General features: G+C 31.9%; 2 protein-coding genes across 2 annotated transcripts; one reads left to right on the forward strand and one right to left on the reverse strand.

Annotated features, from left to right (window-relative positions):
• Nucleotides 1-5262: 5262 nt before the first annotated feature.
• Nucleotides 5263-10734, forward strand: LOC105796756 (protein NRT1/ PTR FAMILY 5.2). Its single transcript, XM_012626557.2, has 4 exons — nucleotides 5263-5519; nucleotides 7545-7762; nucleotides 8999-9564; nucleotides 9669-10734. Exons 1-4 carry the CDS (start codon nucleotides 5405-5407, stop codon nucleotides 10552-10554), a joined length of 1785 nt encoding a protein of 594 aa, XP_012482011.1. The 5' UTR covers nucleotides 5263-5404; the 3' UTR covers nucleotides 10555-10734.
• A 142-nt stretch (nucleotides 10735-10876) lies between these two features.
• LOC105796755 (protein unc-13 homolog) lies at nucleotides 10877-14628 on the reverse strand. Its single transcript, XM_012626556.2, has 5 exons — nucleotides 13933-14628; nucleotides 12839-13723; nucleotides 12280-12735; nucleotides 11992-12178; nucleotides 10877-11847 (listed from the first exon to the last, which is right to left on the reverse strand). The coding sequence occupies exons 1-5, from the start codon at nucleotides 14551-14553 to the stop codon at nucleotides 10880-10882; spliced, it is 3117 nt and encodes a 1038-aa protein (XP_012482010.1). The 5' UTR covers nucleotides 14554-14628; the 3' UTR covers nucleotides 10877-10879.
• Nucleotides 14629-15641: the final 1013 nt, after the last annotated feature.

The following is a 15641-nucleotide window of genomic DNA, read 5'->3' on the forward strand; positions in this document are numbered from 1 at the left end:
AACATACACTATCATTAGCCTCTTTTTTAACACATCAAATCTAAGATTTACAAACATGTTTACAATTTGATTATTATGTTTTAAATAAACTCTAAGTCTAATTTTAGCTAGTATTTAATGCTTAAGCTAATGTTAGGTTGACGGAACAACCCGATAGTTAAAATATTGATGGCATGAGGTCTTAATTAGAATAATTTAAAGTTTTAAGATTAATTTAAAATTGAAGTCATAGCTTGAGGTCTATTTGTTTTGATTCAATCTCGATGTAGTTTTTAAATTATAAAAAAAACATTTTAAAATTTATTTACAAACCTAAAAAATATAAAAAAGTACTAAAAATAAGAAGAAAAAAATTGTGGCATCGTGGTTATTTACACGAAACCAATGATACTTGGTGTTAACACCCGTTAGTGAATTTTAAATCAACCAATGAAAATTCAATACATAAATTTTCACCAAATCATTAAGTGCACATGAATATCATAACATTATGTGAAAACTAAATAAAACAAATAACTAAATATATGGTTAATAAAAAGAAGTAAAATTTAAACTTATATAAGCAAACACGCCATCTTCTCCACTTAAGATCATCTTCTACAAAGAGTTTTTCATTTTAAATAATATTTTAATTGATTTTTTAAAATATTATTCTTGAAAGTACGAGTATTTTCATTTAAGTTTAGTATTTACTTCTTTTATTAATCATATATCTAATTATTTGTTTCTAATTTAATTTAATTTATTGTTTTATTTAATTCCTCACATAATGTTATATTATTCACATGGACTTGATAATTTGAAAAAAAATTGTGTCAAAATTTCATTGGTTGGTTTAGCAATTTATTAATATTGTTAACACTAGATACTATAATAAAACACATTAATAGTTTAAATACCACATTGGACATTTTATGAAAGTGCATACACCATAATAAAAAACATATATTGATAGTTCAAGTACCACAATGGGCATTTTCAATGTATAAATACCTCATCGACATAAAGCAAGCAATTAAAAATTGTCTTTATTATAATGTTTTGTTCAATTTTTAAATAATTTTATTTATATTATAATTTTTATCATATGTTTATTAAAATAATTATTTCTTTACTAATTGAAATTTTTAATTAAAAAATATTTTTAAATTTTTTTAAATGGTTGTGTTAGGTATAGATTATTTTATGTCAATTTATTATTATGTTTAAATTTAAGATTTAGTATCTATACTATATTTTGACGTAATTTGTTCATTTGTTTTATAATATCACCAATTAGTTTAAATAGTCAACACCCTTAATTATTCAGTTAAAATGTTCAGGTGAAATTTTTTCTTCATAATACTCATTCCAACTGATCATATGCCAAAATACTCATTCTGTGTTAGGCAATCCATGTGTATGTCACATTAACAAAATTAACAGACATTAACATTTTCATCTATTTTGAGGTGATTTGACAAACATCGCAAGTTTAAGGGTTAAAAGAGAGAAAAATTAAATAGAGAGCTAAAATGACTTTTTTTATAAAGTTAGAGAGTCAAATAAGTCATTATGTTTAAAAAATTAAAATATTAATTAAGTTCTTATCGAAAACTTTCACCCAAGCTCTTAAACTTGAAATATTAATTAACCCAGCTTCCCATTAACATTGATTGTAATTTTTTGCTGACATAACTATTTGAGTAAGCAAACGACAACACATGACATGTCATGTGTCATTGATGTTGATGCATTATTTTATCATGTCACTAAACATTTAGAAAATGAAAAAAAGTCTTAGAAAATTACTAAAAATGCAACTCTAAAGTAACTTAGACATCCCTTTGTCGAGATTCATTCTGGATATAATATTTTTTAAAAATGATTATTAAAAATTATAAAGAAATTATAGAAAACCGATTAAAATTTATTAAGAACTATAAAAAAATTATAAGAGATTGTTAAAAATATTTAAAACTTTTAAATATTACAGAAAATTATATAATCCTTGTTATAGAAAATTCTAATCCTTTTATTAATTCTCAACTATATAATATTATTCACATTTAGATCCTAATTTGCAGCACATAATTAGTACAAGAAAGTCGTTACAATTTCGATTTTGTTTTCTATTTGATAACCAATTAATCTAAATCACTCCGAACTGTTTTAGCAAGACAATCAACAACTTTATTATTATCTCTATGAATGTCTTTAAATTTAACCTATCAAGCCTTAGAGCAATAACTGTGAATCGTTTTAACTTCATCGACATTATTTGCTATTGTGAGATTGTTCTGAATAGCTTTGAATAGCAGTGCATTATCACTTTCCAATTCTACTTATTTGAAGTCTTGATCCCAAATTAAATTCAGACCTTCCAATGCAACCCGAGCCTCAACCACAAAGAAACTTTAAAAAAAATTACATTAATTGAACAATAGATTAAGTTTTGAGTTAATCATATAATAATGGGATTTATTATCTTTTAAGCTATCGATTGTCTAAATTGACTCCCTAGATTTTGATTATTTTTGTCTTCTTCTCCAATTTGCGATAATTAATTGTAATGCCCATTGAGAAGGAAGCAAGACGTAAGATCCAGATTGAGACCCTTTTCTAAAATAAAATAGTAGATTTATTGAAAAATAATCATAATTTCATGACAATCACACTTTACTTTATAAAGGAGGTACATTTTCATGTTGATTAAATCTAATTAATGTGCGTGAGGTATAATAGATTTGTCCATCAAACAGTTTTAAAATATAGATGAAATAAGGTATATACGTGGACGGTCAAATTAAATATTTAAAAATAATTTTCAATTTTAAATATTTCTAAAAATTAATTAAAATTTACGTAGCAATCCACATGTATGTCACGGCAATAAAGTTAAAAATATTAACTTTTGCATCTATTTTAGAGTGATTTAACAAAATACAAGTTTAAGGGCTAAAAAATTAAATAGAAAGCTAAAATAAATTTTTTTGTAAAGTTGGAGGCTAAAATTCAAATTCGAGTGAAGTTTATCTGATTAAAAATAGTTTTAAGTGTTACCATGAACAAATTTAATATTATTCTCATTTTTTTATATTTAATTTCTCTTTCAAAATGCACTTTTCCACACGTTGACAGAATACATATAATAATCTATCATCAAAATCAATTTTGTAAAAAATAATTTTAGTTTCTTATCAATTGGACTAATTGACAAATAAATAAGTTTAGCAGTGGTAAATTAAAACATATAATTATGTCTAAACTAATTAACTTGTATATAATATTATATATATATTCTTATATTAAAAGAAAATTTCTTATTAGGCGGCGTAATAAACAGCTCAATACTTTAACGTTTTAGTCAGTATTTCTGTTAAAAAACACAAAAATTCGATCATCTTTTAAAAATTAATGATCAAATTTGATTTTTTTAAAAATAGTAATGGTCAAATTTAATGTAGAATAATTGGAGGAGAGAGTTGACTTAATTGATTGCAAACAGACGTTCAATTACGCCATTTGCTTGCAAACAAATATTGGACTTAAATGGCTTAACTAATGACAATTTGCTTAGACTGTTATTATTATAAGTTTTTATTTGAAATCGAAATCCTCAACCCTCTTTATAACAATCATATTTTATTACAATAGTTGAGTTTATTGTAAAATCAATTTTTATATTTTATTTCTATCTTTTATAACATTTTTTTATCTGTAACAACAATAATCATAAAATACGAAGTATATTTTTATTAAATTAGTTCCTGTAACAATTCTTTAATTTAAAATTTAATAAAATTAATTTTATTCTAGATTGAAATATAAAAAATAAAATTTAGTTAAAATATTGTTTTAATAAAATAGTTAAATTTATATGTTTTAATATTTTATTAGACGTATTTAATAAATAAAATTTTATTTATAAATTAAAAAAATATTTGGTACATTGCGAGTGACGTTTTAGACTCCGAAGAGTTAAGGGGTTGACAAGTGCTCTACAGGAATATAATAAAATATTAAAAAATAATATTTAAAAGAAAGAGACATGGGCTCTTCTTTCTTTTCTTTTTTTTTTTTGAAATTCTCATTAATCTCACAAAATTTGAAAACAAATTAATTAGACCCCCATTTTTTTGAAAGAAAAATCTCATTAAACTTCTAAAGTTTTTGAAAATTTTAGTTAGGCCCCTCTAAAACTTAACAGTAAGATCCACCATTAGAGGGTTGGTTATAATAATAATTTCTATTTTTATTGTTTTATTTTTTTGTCCGTTTTACTGTTCATGGAAAATGATTCTTTCGGGATTTATGACTGCCTCAAATTCTCTCCATCTTAACGCAATGTATCTTATTATTACATCTAATATTCGTCTTTGTTGTTTGGCCTAAATGTTAAACATTGTAACTATTTGGAATATTTAAAACCGCGTAAATAAAATAATGTAGATGTATTTTTAGTACAATTTTAAATCACATGTCTGTTTTAGAAATGTTGTGGTTTTCGACGGAATCGAATGTAAATGTTGTAAGTACATTGCTATCAATTGAATCACACGATCCTTCAATTACTTTCCATTAAAATTCGTTTATCTCTTAATTAGGGATGAAGTTAGGTATTTCGTATCCACCATCGAGGACTAAATTTCAGGGGTTCGAAACTAAAAATTTAATGTTAAAAGGACTTAAATTGAATTACCAATTTTAAGGAAGGTTAAAAATGTAATTTGAACAATAAACAGGGGTGGTTAAGGCCCTGCCCCTTAGTCCCTTACTCCCTTACTCCACTATGCCCTTGCTCTTTGGTTTAAACTAGAGTTGGAATGGCACTAATTTAAAGGTATAATTGCTTTTCTAGCTCATCTTAAAATTAATAATTCAATTTAATCTCTTTTCAATCCCTTAGTTAAATGAAAGAATTACATTTTCTTCTTTCTTAAAAATTAATAATTTCATTTAAATTATTCTACCCAAAATCTTTTCTAACCCATAGATTTTTTTAAATTTTATCTTGACCCGAATATTTTTTTTTAATTTACTCGAATTCAACTCGCTTAATAACTCAAATTTTTCTAAAAAGTAATTGAACCGAATTCGATTTTCTTTAGGCAAGCTCGTGCAATAAACCCTTTTTTTTTTCTTTCAATGTAAAATAAATCCAAAAAAGGAAAAATTAGGCAAGGCCTTTCGAAATCCAAGTCAAACCAAAGGGGTGGAAAATGCAAAAAAATAATAAATATATTGAAGAGATTGGTAGTATCTTTTAGAGAATCAAATCAAATGTCTATAAAAGGGGTGGATATACACAAACTCCCCCCATTGCAAAATGCATGAGTATCTATATAAAGGACTAAAAAGAAACCCAAACTAGTTCTTATAAATATATATATATACATATAGAACCTTAGTTTGTTGTTCATCAATGGCGGTTGAAGAAGGAATAGATGATTATACACAAGATGGAACTGTGGATCTTAAAGGAAACCCAGTTCGTAGATCCAAGAGAGGTGGATGGACTGCTTGCTCCTTTGTTGTTGGTAAAAACCTTCATCTCTTTTGTTTTTGCAATTTCCCCCCTTCTTTTTTCCCCCTTTTGGCACAAAGGTGAAATTAATCTCGGGATAAGATCCCGAGAAAGTTGTGGGTTTCTCTCCTTTCCTTCGTTTTCTCCCTTTTGGTGGAATTCTATACGTTTGGAATTTGAGTCACGACATTTGGAATTTCTTGCTTTATTCCTAAATAACTCAACAACAAAATTAGTCCTCAAATTATGTTACTTTTCTCATTTAGGTACAATTCATATTGTCCTTAAGAATTTGTCACTTATTACGTTTTGATCAGTGGGTATTGTGTTTTGGGGTAAAACAAGATGAAATTAATAGTTTATGGATCGAAAAAATATAAGATACATGTTGATGTATTGAATCAACAGTTTTGAAAAGAGATAGAGATAAGTGATTTTATTCTTCAAGAGTAGAGAGCCCGAAGTAGAGTGGACGAGGAAGGCTCCCCTCAAATGGAGCATCTTGAGGTTATTTAACCCATATGTTAACTATGGGTTTTCGGGTTGGATCATTACATATTTTATTATTACTGAAAAACAAAATTCGAGAGTAAAACTTAAAAGTTTTACATAAAAAAGACTTAATTAAATCATTAAATTTTTAGAAAGGACTAAAATACAAAATTTTAAATAACCAAAGCCGCTGTCGGCCTTGCTCAAGTGTAATATATTTTCAGACTTCTATTTTTTTTTTCTTTTAAGACAATAATCTTTTAATAGATTCATTGCAAGAGAAAAGTCTTTTGGATTTTACTTTTTTAAGACAAAACGTGATGATTTTAGTACTTTTTTTTATCAATTTAAAAGTTTGATAAAAGGCATTAATTTGGTTCAACTACCAAATAATAAATTAAAGAAGCTTCCTTTTTCCACAAATTTAAGACCTGATTTAATGTCACCTCCATTTCTCTCTCCCATCTTTTATATCTTTCACCAATCTTCTATTTTTTCTCGAAAACTTGAATCTTAATTCGATTGGTTTATAATATTTAATAAGTAAATATTTTAAATTTAAATTTCGACATTTATAACGCGTTTTTCTTTCGTGGAACTATGATATCTTGAAAAAAATATCTCGTCGTCAATTAATAGAGAAAAATAAAAATTGATTTTCTTTTCATAGACCCATGGATGTGTCCATCATGGACCTACATTTAAAAAAAAAAAACCCTATCAGCATATGATGACAACGAAGTATCGAAAACTAATGTTGAGTAAGAAAAATTGAGAAAATAAGAAATTAATTCAAATTGAAATGTTCGTTTTGTAAGGATGAAGTCATTAATTTCAGGGGAGACAAAAGACAATGATGTAGTGTATTGAATTATAAAATTTGAGAAGAGTCAAAATGTAATTTTGTCGTATAGACGAGGAGAGACTAAAACCTTGTCTATCTCTCTTGAAGTTGTTTTTATCAGTTTGAGAATTATTTAAATTATCCGATAGGTTTAGGGTTTTAATTTCTATGGATTTTATACAGAATATTAAGTTGAAACTTAGAAGAAGAAGAATAATAAAATATGTAAATTATAAGTGAAAAAGTACCATCTTAAAAAGGTTAAAACATGATTCAAGTCCATGTATTCTTTTCATATTTGAGATTTAATTTTTTACTTTTTAAATTAAAAATTTAAATTAAACTATTAGCACTGTTAAAATTATTCTATTAAATCTATTAGTGTGACGTTTTGAAATAACAAAAAAACTCACTCGATAACTATTTAATCAATAAAATAACCTAATAAATGGGAATTTATTAAAAGAATTCAACAATATTAACAATCAAAGCTAGATTTTTAAATACGACATGAAAATAGTAATTCACCATAACAAGTGTATGGAGAGTAGATAGTGTTGACTGTTGAGTCCCAAGGAACTTACAGACAGTCACCATAGCAAAGCCTTACTCTCTCGTTTTTGTTGTTTTTAAAAGTGTGAGCGCCGCTTTGTTAGAAAAAGAACATCATTAATTAATACGAATCCAACATGTTTTGTGCAGTGTATGAAGTGTTTGAACGAATGGCGTATTATGGAATATCGTCGAATCTGGTGCTATATTTGACTAAGAAACTGCATCAAGGCACAGTGAAATCAGCGAACAATGTGACCAATTGGGTGGGCACCATTTGGATCACCCCAATCTTGGGTGCCTATGTTGCCGACGCTCATCTTGGACGCTATTGGACCTTTGTCTTTGCCTCTCTCATTTACGTCACTGTAAGTTTTCATTATTTTATTTTTTAGGGTTTATTATTTTTCTCCTACTTTTCTAACTTTTAAAATTTAGGGTTTTTAGCCAATTAACAATATTATCAATTGAATTTTAATTTTAATTAAGCCTATTCGCGAGCTTTGCTTAAAACACCGCAACCCCACTGATAAAAATAGTTTATATTAATTGGTCTTCTGAAAAAATATTTTTATTATATATACGTGACGTATTTGTAGTATAGATATTTTTATACGCATGCATGCATATTACGAGCACTTCACATATATAATAAGAATAATTAGTTTTATCATCTTAAAAATACTCTACTGAAAAGTTTTAATTTTATCCTTATCTCAATCCCATGATAATTAAAATTTTAAATCTAAACTCATTATTTTAGATTTTTAATCACTCATTCAATCAAGAAAAGAAATGGTTTGAAATATCAAATAAGATCACATGGTTGCAAAACAGAACAAAGAAGAGATAGATTTAAGTAAAATCACCAAGAAAATAATATTGAGTTTTCAAACATGAACAAAATGTGAGACTTTGAATATATTTATTTATTTATTCTTTTGTTACAAGACAATAAATAGATGATGATTAATGTCTAAGGTACTGTATATTATTGGGTTGGAAATTATTGTCAAACATGTCACAATTTCAACTTTGTATGTCTACAAAGTCTATATTTTTTGTACATATCTTAGTCAATTTGGTACATCAATTCACATTGAATTAGACCCACATGCTATCGGTCCAAAATGAAATTGAAATTGAAAAATTAAATTTATTTAAAATATGGGTAAAATAAATATATTTAATTATTTATGGTTAAAAGTTTAATAAAAGGAAAAAAACATAATAGTAATAAAAATATATATTATAGGACACTTGTCAATCCCCTAATATTGTTTGTGGAGTCTAAACATAACTATTAAATATTAAATAAAAATGATAGTAGAGTGGACCCTGAAAATTTGTATGCCCAAGGCTATAGATAAGCTTAGTTGTTGTTGATGATGATGATGAAAAAAAAAATCGATTGAACTGATGAAACACCTTTATTAATATTTTATACTTATTGTTGTCAAAATTTAAATTCTAATTAACGTGTTTTTTTAATAATTAATGTGATTTTAAGCCTTTAATCTTTTAGTGAAAACCATTCCATTAAATCAATTACATATATATGTTTTAATTATTAATCTTTATTAACCCAATTATTCGATCAACAGGGAATGTCATTGCTGACATTATCAGTATCAATCCCTGGACTAAAACCACCACCTTGTCACCAAGCCAACATAGACGATTGCAAGAAGGCATCAACATTACAGTTAGCCACGTTTTTCGGTGCATTATATACGTTAGCCATCGGAACTGGTGGCACGAAGCCGAACATTTCGACGATTGGCGCCGACCAGTTTGATGATTTCCATCCGAAAGAGAAGGCTAGCAAGCTATCATTCTTCAATTGGTGGATGTTCAGCATCTTCTTTGGGACACTCTTTGCCAACACGGTCCTCGTATACATTCAAGACAATGTCGGTTGGACCTTAGGGTACGGTTTACCCACGCTCGGGCTCGTGATTTCTGTTATGATTTTCTTAGCTGGCACCCCGTTTTATCGGCACCGGGTGCCCGCCGGGAGTCCGTTCACGAAGATGGCTATGGTCATAGTGGCCGCCGCTAGGAAATGGAGGGTGCCACTTCCTATTGACCCTAAAGAACTACATGAACTTGACTTGGAAGAGTATGCTAGGAATGGGAAGTTCATGATTGGTTCGACACCAACTTTGAGGTTAGTATTAATTATTGTTCGCATTAGTTACTAGGGTGGAGCGAAACTCGGTTTTAAACCCAAAACACAATTCAATTTACTCGTTTTGGGTGTGTAAATTGCAGGTTTTTGAATAAAGCTGCTGTGAAAACTGGGTCAACAGATCCATGGATGCTAAGCGCAGTAACCCAAGTAGAGGAAACTAAACAAATGTTAAGAATGATCCCAATCTTGATTGCCACATTTGTGCCAAGTACCATGATTGCACAAATCAATACATTATTTATAAAACAAGGCACCACCCTTGATAGACATATAGGGAACTTTAAGATTCCCCCGGCGAGTTTAGCCGGATTCGTGACGATTTCGATGCTTGCTTGTGTCGTCCTCTATGACCGCTTTTTCGTTCCGGTCATCCGGAAATGGACTAATAATCCGAGGGGCATCACTCTACTTCAAAGGATGGGGATTGGCCTTGTTCTTCACTTCATAATCATGGCGGTTGCTTCTTTAACCGAGAGGTATAGGCTTAATGTGGCTAAGCAACATGGTTTAGTTGAAAATGGAGGCCAACTTCCATTAACCATATTCATTCTACTTCCCCAATTTGTGCTCATGGGAACAGCTGATGCATTTCTAGAGGTGGCTAAGCTCGAGTTCTTCTACGATCAAGCACCAGAAAGCATGAAGAGCCTCGGTACTTCTTATTCATCAACAAGTCTAGGGATCGGGAATTTTCTCAGCAGTTTCCTTCTGTCAACAGTTTCTGATATCACTCAAGGGGACGGTCACCAAGGATGGATCCTGAACAACCTAAACAAGTCTCATCTTGATTACTACTATGCATTTTTCGCAGTACTCAACTTCTTGAACTTCATTTTCTTCATGGCAATGATCAGGTTCTATGTCTACAAGGCCGAAGTTTCGGAATCGATGCACGTGCTTACGGAAGAACTGAAGGTGATGAGATTAAAAGCATCAAATCAAGAAGCAGCTAAAGGAATAGCTTGATGGAACAACGTTGAACAATATCACTTATACTCTCCATTGAAATTCTATGTGTTGAAGAACAATTAAAAGGTTGCCTAATGTTACAAAAGAATTGAAAATGAAGCAAAAGAAAAATGCACAGTTGCTATCTCTACCCCCCAAAAGATCTTGTTATAACATTTAAGGTAACCGAATTTGATACATTGTGCTTGCGCTCTAGTTTCCTTTCAATATAAAAAGAATATAATTTAGATCATTGAGAACCAATGCTATGAATACACCCCCCAAAACAAAAAGAATCTGTTCCGGATATGCAAAAATGTATACATTACCTGTATCACATATGTCATTTCCTTTTTGCCAATTGAAATGACTTCTTTAGGAATTGATTCGCGACTCGATCATTCCGATGGCACAAAACTCTTAGTATTGTGTTTGGATCGGATCTATCCCACCTTCCTGTTGTTGGTGGCATAGGTAGCTTTTGCCCCGTGCCTACAAGACCTATTCCACTAGTTTCACAAGTGATAATGCTGAGATCTTCCGTTAGTTGTTCGGTGGATAGAGACATCAATGATATAACCCCTTCAATGGTATCAGCCTCCTTTTTGACTACATCATCAGATATCAATCCTTCTCCGCAATTACAAAATACCCTTTTCAAACTGTCGAAATCGTCATTGATCATCTCGTGATCGGACCGATTAAAGGTCCTAGATGGTCCACCAGCGAGCAAAACCATGAGGAAAGCTTCGAATGATGCTTTCATGACTTCTTTCATTGCTACTGCTTGGACCCGATCTATGACTATTGCATTAAGAAGTGTAAGGTTCTGCTTTAGAATTTTGACTGCAGGTCGAATCCTTGAATTGGCTACGTCACCAACGTAAAGGTTCTCGTAGAAAACAGAATTGGAGTCAAGGAAGATAAGGCGGTAAGCAGCAACTTCTGATACATGATCACATGCAGATTGAATAGATGCATTAACATTTTCAAAGAAGGAATATGAAGCACCGCGTCCACTTCTTCCATTGGAATTGTTTTGTGTTGAAACTTTAGGAGAGGTGGCTAGAGCTTTATCAAGAGAAGGGAGGTTAGTGATTAGATAGTGCAAGGTATTGAGTCGAATGTAAAGGCGTTGTGTGCCACGGCTTGTCGATGGGCGAGAATGGTGACCATCCATATTCACAATTCGATGCATATGTTCTACTCCAACACTGCAAGGACTGGCCTTTTTCCAGATTTTGAAGAATTTTGAGTCTCGGTTGCATCTGGTTAGAGGAGGAAGTGTAGGGAGATAACTCTTTTTTGACCCTGAAACAAAAAAAATGAAATATCAAAAACGAGAAATACATCATCCCTATATGTTATCGACTTATTGCTAAGAATAATTAAAATTGTTCCACGAAATCGAGTAAGCTTAAAACAGTGTATGAAACACAACGAGATGACTCTCACCACATGATGCTACAAAGGTAGTGTATTCTTGGAAGAGCTGCTCTAAACCTTCAGCTAGATCAAGAATCAGATCGTTGGTAATTCCGATTGGAATTTCGAAGAAATCTTTCACCATTTCCTTGGCCAAATTCAGTAGCTCCTCAGCGGACTGCGCATATGGCTCGGATTTGGACTTGGGATTCCAATTCTACAACATAAAACTAAAACCAATTAGTAAGCTCAATCATAAGATTATTTCTTTTTCTCAGTTATGAACTCGATAAAGAAATTACAAAGAAATTGACTGACTTCGGTTTCTTTTGCTCTAGAAAGAAGATCTTTCCCTTTTTTTAGTCTTTCATCTATCCATTGTCTCAAAAGCTTCAATATGATTGAATCAACCTCGTATGGCGACATTTCTCTAATAATTCCTTTTCCTCCATCTTCACATTCTACGGAGTCTTCGACCACCATCTGAACCAAAACCTTTTCTAGTTTTGAAGCTCCTTGTAGTACCCCAACTATTTCGCTGTTCAACATACGTGTCCCAGACAAATGTTGCTTCAACAGTGCCCCATAACATTGGTGTAGTGTGACAACCGCAACTCCGGTTGCAACCGGATGCCATCTCTTCAATATAGGACTAAAAAGCTCTTTCTCTTTCTCGGCCAACACCTCAGTTTTTTTAGCGAATTTTAATATAGTTACACTAGGTTCTTCCTTTTCTTCTGTATTTGCAAGTTTGGCATTTTCATTTTCTACCATCTATAGCAACAACAAAAAAAAAGAACACTAAGGAGTAAACGAAAATTATGCCGAAAAAACGAGTAATTGGTCAAGATAGTTGCCGACAAAGTACATTACTCACCTTTGCAAATGCATTTTTCACAGAAGATCGAATGTAAAGATCTACACGATCACTGGTTGAATCCACAAGCATTATATCCCCATTTTCACCCCCTTCCCCTTCCATGATCTTAACATCTTCACCTAAAATCTTTGCTGAAGATAATGCCAAAGGCAAAAGACTTTCAATTCCACTAATAGTTCCTTTGTTGAAATAATCATGGTAGCTAAGTAACCTCTTCTCTGCCCAATTTTGAATTGAATCCAACATTAAAGACAATAGTTTCACATACGATGCCTCTCTATCCGGCTTTTTAGCGTCGTTTGCCACCTCTGTCAACATAGTATATGCGGCATAAAGAAGATCAGGCTCCGTTTGATTAGTTGAAACATATTGTTGAAAAAGCACCCAAGTGAAACAAGCATTGTGAATCGGCCTATTGATCCCCAACGTAGTCCATGTCTTTTTCATCAATTCTAGCAATTCATCGACCTCGTCAAGGACCTGGGTCTCGTCCCTGATATCGAATATGGCCTGAAGGAGACAAGTGTAGAGGTGAATGTTGAAAGGGAATCCATCAACCCAATGGGGCACATTGTTAGGAGAGCCATTGGTACTTCGCCAAGCTAAAGAAATGGCGGTATTGCTCAATGTTCTCATCGTGTCAGAGTTCTTGCTAATGTCTATAGGCTTGAAATCACTGGAACGGATTATCTCGCGTAGACACGTCACTAAAGAATTTGATTTCTCGATAGGAACCGATGGGTAGAGGAGAAGGCCTGCTTCTAGGATTTTGAGTTGACGCTTTTGCCAAATGTGGTACTCGTGCGGATCGTTGAATTCAGATGGTTTAATAAATCGAATAAGCTCGAGTGGAAGAATGATATTGTCTGATTTCTTACCTGTCTGTTCAAAACCAACATGGAGAGATTAAACAGCAGCATTTAGCACCTAATTAAGCTTGCAAATCAATCCCAAATTCAATCCTAAGGATCTAAACATTATAATGTTACTTTTCACATCAATTAAAAGGAACAAATGAATTGGGAAATTAATTGAAGAACATAAACACAAACAAGTAATATGCATTGTAGACGGTGATATGTGGCACTTACTAGGCCAACAAGGGTTCTCATGAGAGTCTTCCTAAGTCTATTATCACTTTGTTCTGTCACCCTCATTTGTTGTCTCATAAGCTCCGCCGATGTCAAAGGTCGTCGAGGCCTCCCCGGCAACGTCGAAAACGCTGAACCGACACCAGGGCTAGAACCAGGCGACGATGGCGAAGACGACCCACCACCGCCATCGCTGCTGAAATTCAAAGAAGACATTGACATCCTCCTAGTATGTTGTGGTCTTTTCACCATCTTCAACCCCAAAGCCCTTTTAACCCTACTGGAAGGGGCATTCACCGCCCCATGGTTAGCCCGCCGACTAGGTGAACCCGGTCCTTGTGATGATAGCCCACCCGAACTCCCTTCATCCCCGTGATGATTATGCTGATTCTCATGTGATGAATAAAACATCAAAGCATTCCGACCCCCGAATCCCGGCGACGAACGACAAGACGTAAAGAAGATTTCGTAAGCCGTTTCACGAATATCATCATGGTCGATAGTTTCAAGCTTGCCAAAAGGCCATGCAAGGTCTATATTGGCGGAGCTAGAGGAGGTGGTGGGGGAGGTGGTCAAACCATAGAGAGGACCAGAGAAGAACTCCCGACGGGATTGGACCATGACGGAGGGGCGAAAGGGAGAACTCAGTGACCGGCGGAGAATGGGAAAATATCCGACGAGGCAAATAAGGGACAGAAAAAGGATAACATTTCTTTTTATAAAGAAAGAGAATAATACAAAACATACAGAGAATAATTTTTGTTGGTTATGGATGACACCATGTTTGTGTCAAAGAAGGAAAAGAGAGGACGAAAAAAAAGAGCATGGATTTGTCTGATGGGTTTGGCAACAACGTTGTAGTACCATTCAAATCAGCAAAGATAGGTTGGTGATTCACACTTAACATAGCCTCCCCATTTTTATTTTTTAAATACTATTTTAAGAATATATATATATATATATATCAAATATTGGTTTTATTCTTGATTAATTCCGGGGTTTAAGTTGTCGATTGAGTCTTAACTCAATCGACATGGATATTGTTGTCAATATAGGAGGATTTGAGTTGAAGTGTAGTAAAACACATTATCCTCCTATTTATAGGTTGGCCAGGTGATAATGCCATTGTATTCGCGAACTATTTGTGAGCTAGTTTGGCCAAGGGTCCTTGAGGAGCTTGCGAGGGGTTAGCTATGGACGATTCGATAGTCTACCATGTGTCCCATTCTATTAGGGGTATAACAATCATAAACTAGGATGGACATGGGAGACATTTTTTATACGTTAAATGTAACTCAGAATTAATATTTATTGTTTAAAAAATATAGTTCATTGTTTAACGAAGTTAATATTTTTAAAATTTCTATATAGACGTAAATGATTTATTTTAAAATTGACTTGTATTTAAACAAAATTTAAAATATTTTTATATATTAAATATTAACTTTATCACCAGATTTATTTCAAGATTAAATAAATATTAACATGATGTGCTCATAGATGAAATCCTTGTGTGTATCATAGTTTTGCGTGACAAAGCTTCATTAAGAATTTTCCAGAGAAATATAATGACCTTGCATGGTAATTAGAGTTTCCATAGAAACTGTCATATTTTCTTCGAGGTTATGTTGTTTATCTGTAAATTGGTGAGTCTTGAAATAAGAATATTTCACTAAAATTTCTCCATTGTGACTATCCATAATGGACAT

This window comes from Gossypium raimondii, chromosome 3 (genome assembly GCF_025698545.1).
Source record: "Gossypium raimondii isolate GPD5lz chromosome 3, ASM2569854v1, whole genome shotgun sequence".
In the NCBI taxonomy this organism is placed as follows: Eukaryota; Viridiplantae; Streptophyta; class Magnoliopsida; order Malvales; family Malvaceae; genus Gossypium; species Gossypium raimondii.

Bases quoted from the DNA above. Each gene is read 5' to 3' on its own strand.
- LOC105796755 (XM_012626556.2), bottom strand. From the start codon at position 14,553: ATGGTCCAATCCCGTCGGGAGTTCTTCTCTGGTCCTCTCTATGGTTTG. The intron at 12,736-12,838 runs GTGAGTAATGTA...TTGTTGCTATAG, and splicing joins TGAAAAATGCATTTGCAAAG to ATGGTAGAAAATGAAAATGC. The intron at 12,179-12,279 runs GTCAGTCAATTT...TTTATGTTGTAG, and splicing joins CTAGAGCAAAAGAAACCGAA to AATTGGAATCCCAAGTCCAA.
- LOC105796756 (XM_012626557.2), top strand. From the start codon at position 5,405: ATGGCGGTTGAAGAAGGAATAGATGATTATACACAAGATGGAACTGTG. The intron at 5,520-7,544 runs GTAAAAACCTTC...TGTTTTGTGCAG, and splicing joins TGCTTGCTCCTTTGTTGTTG to TGTATGAAGTGTTTGAACGA. The intron at 7,763-8,998 runs GTAAGTTTTCAT...TTCGATCAACAG, and splicing joins CCTCTCTCATTTACGTCACT to GGAATGTCATTGCTGACATT.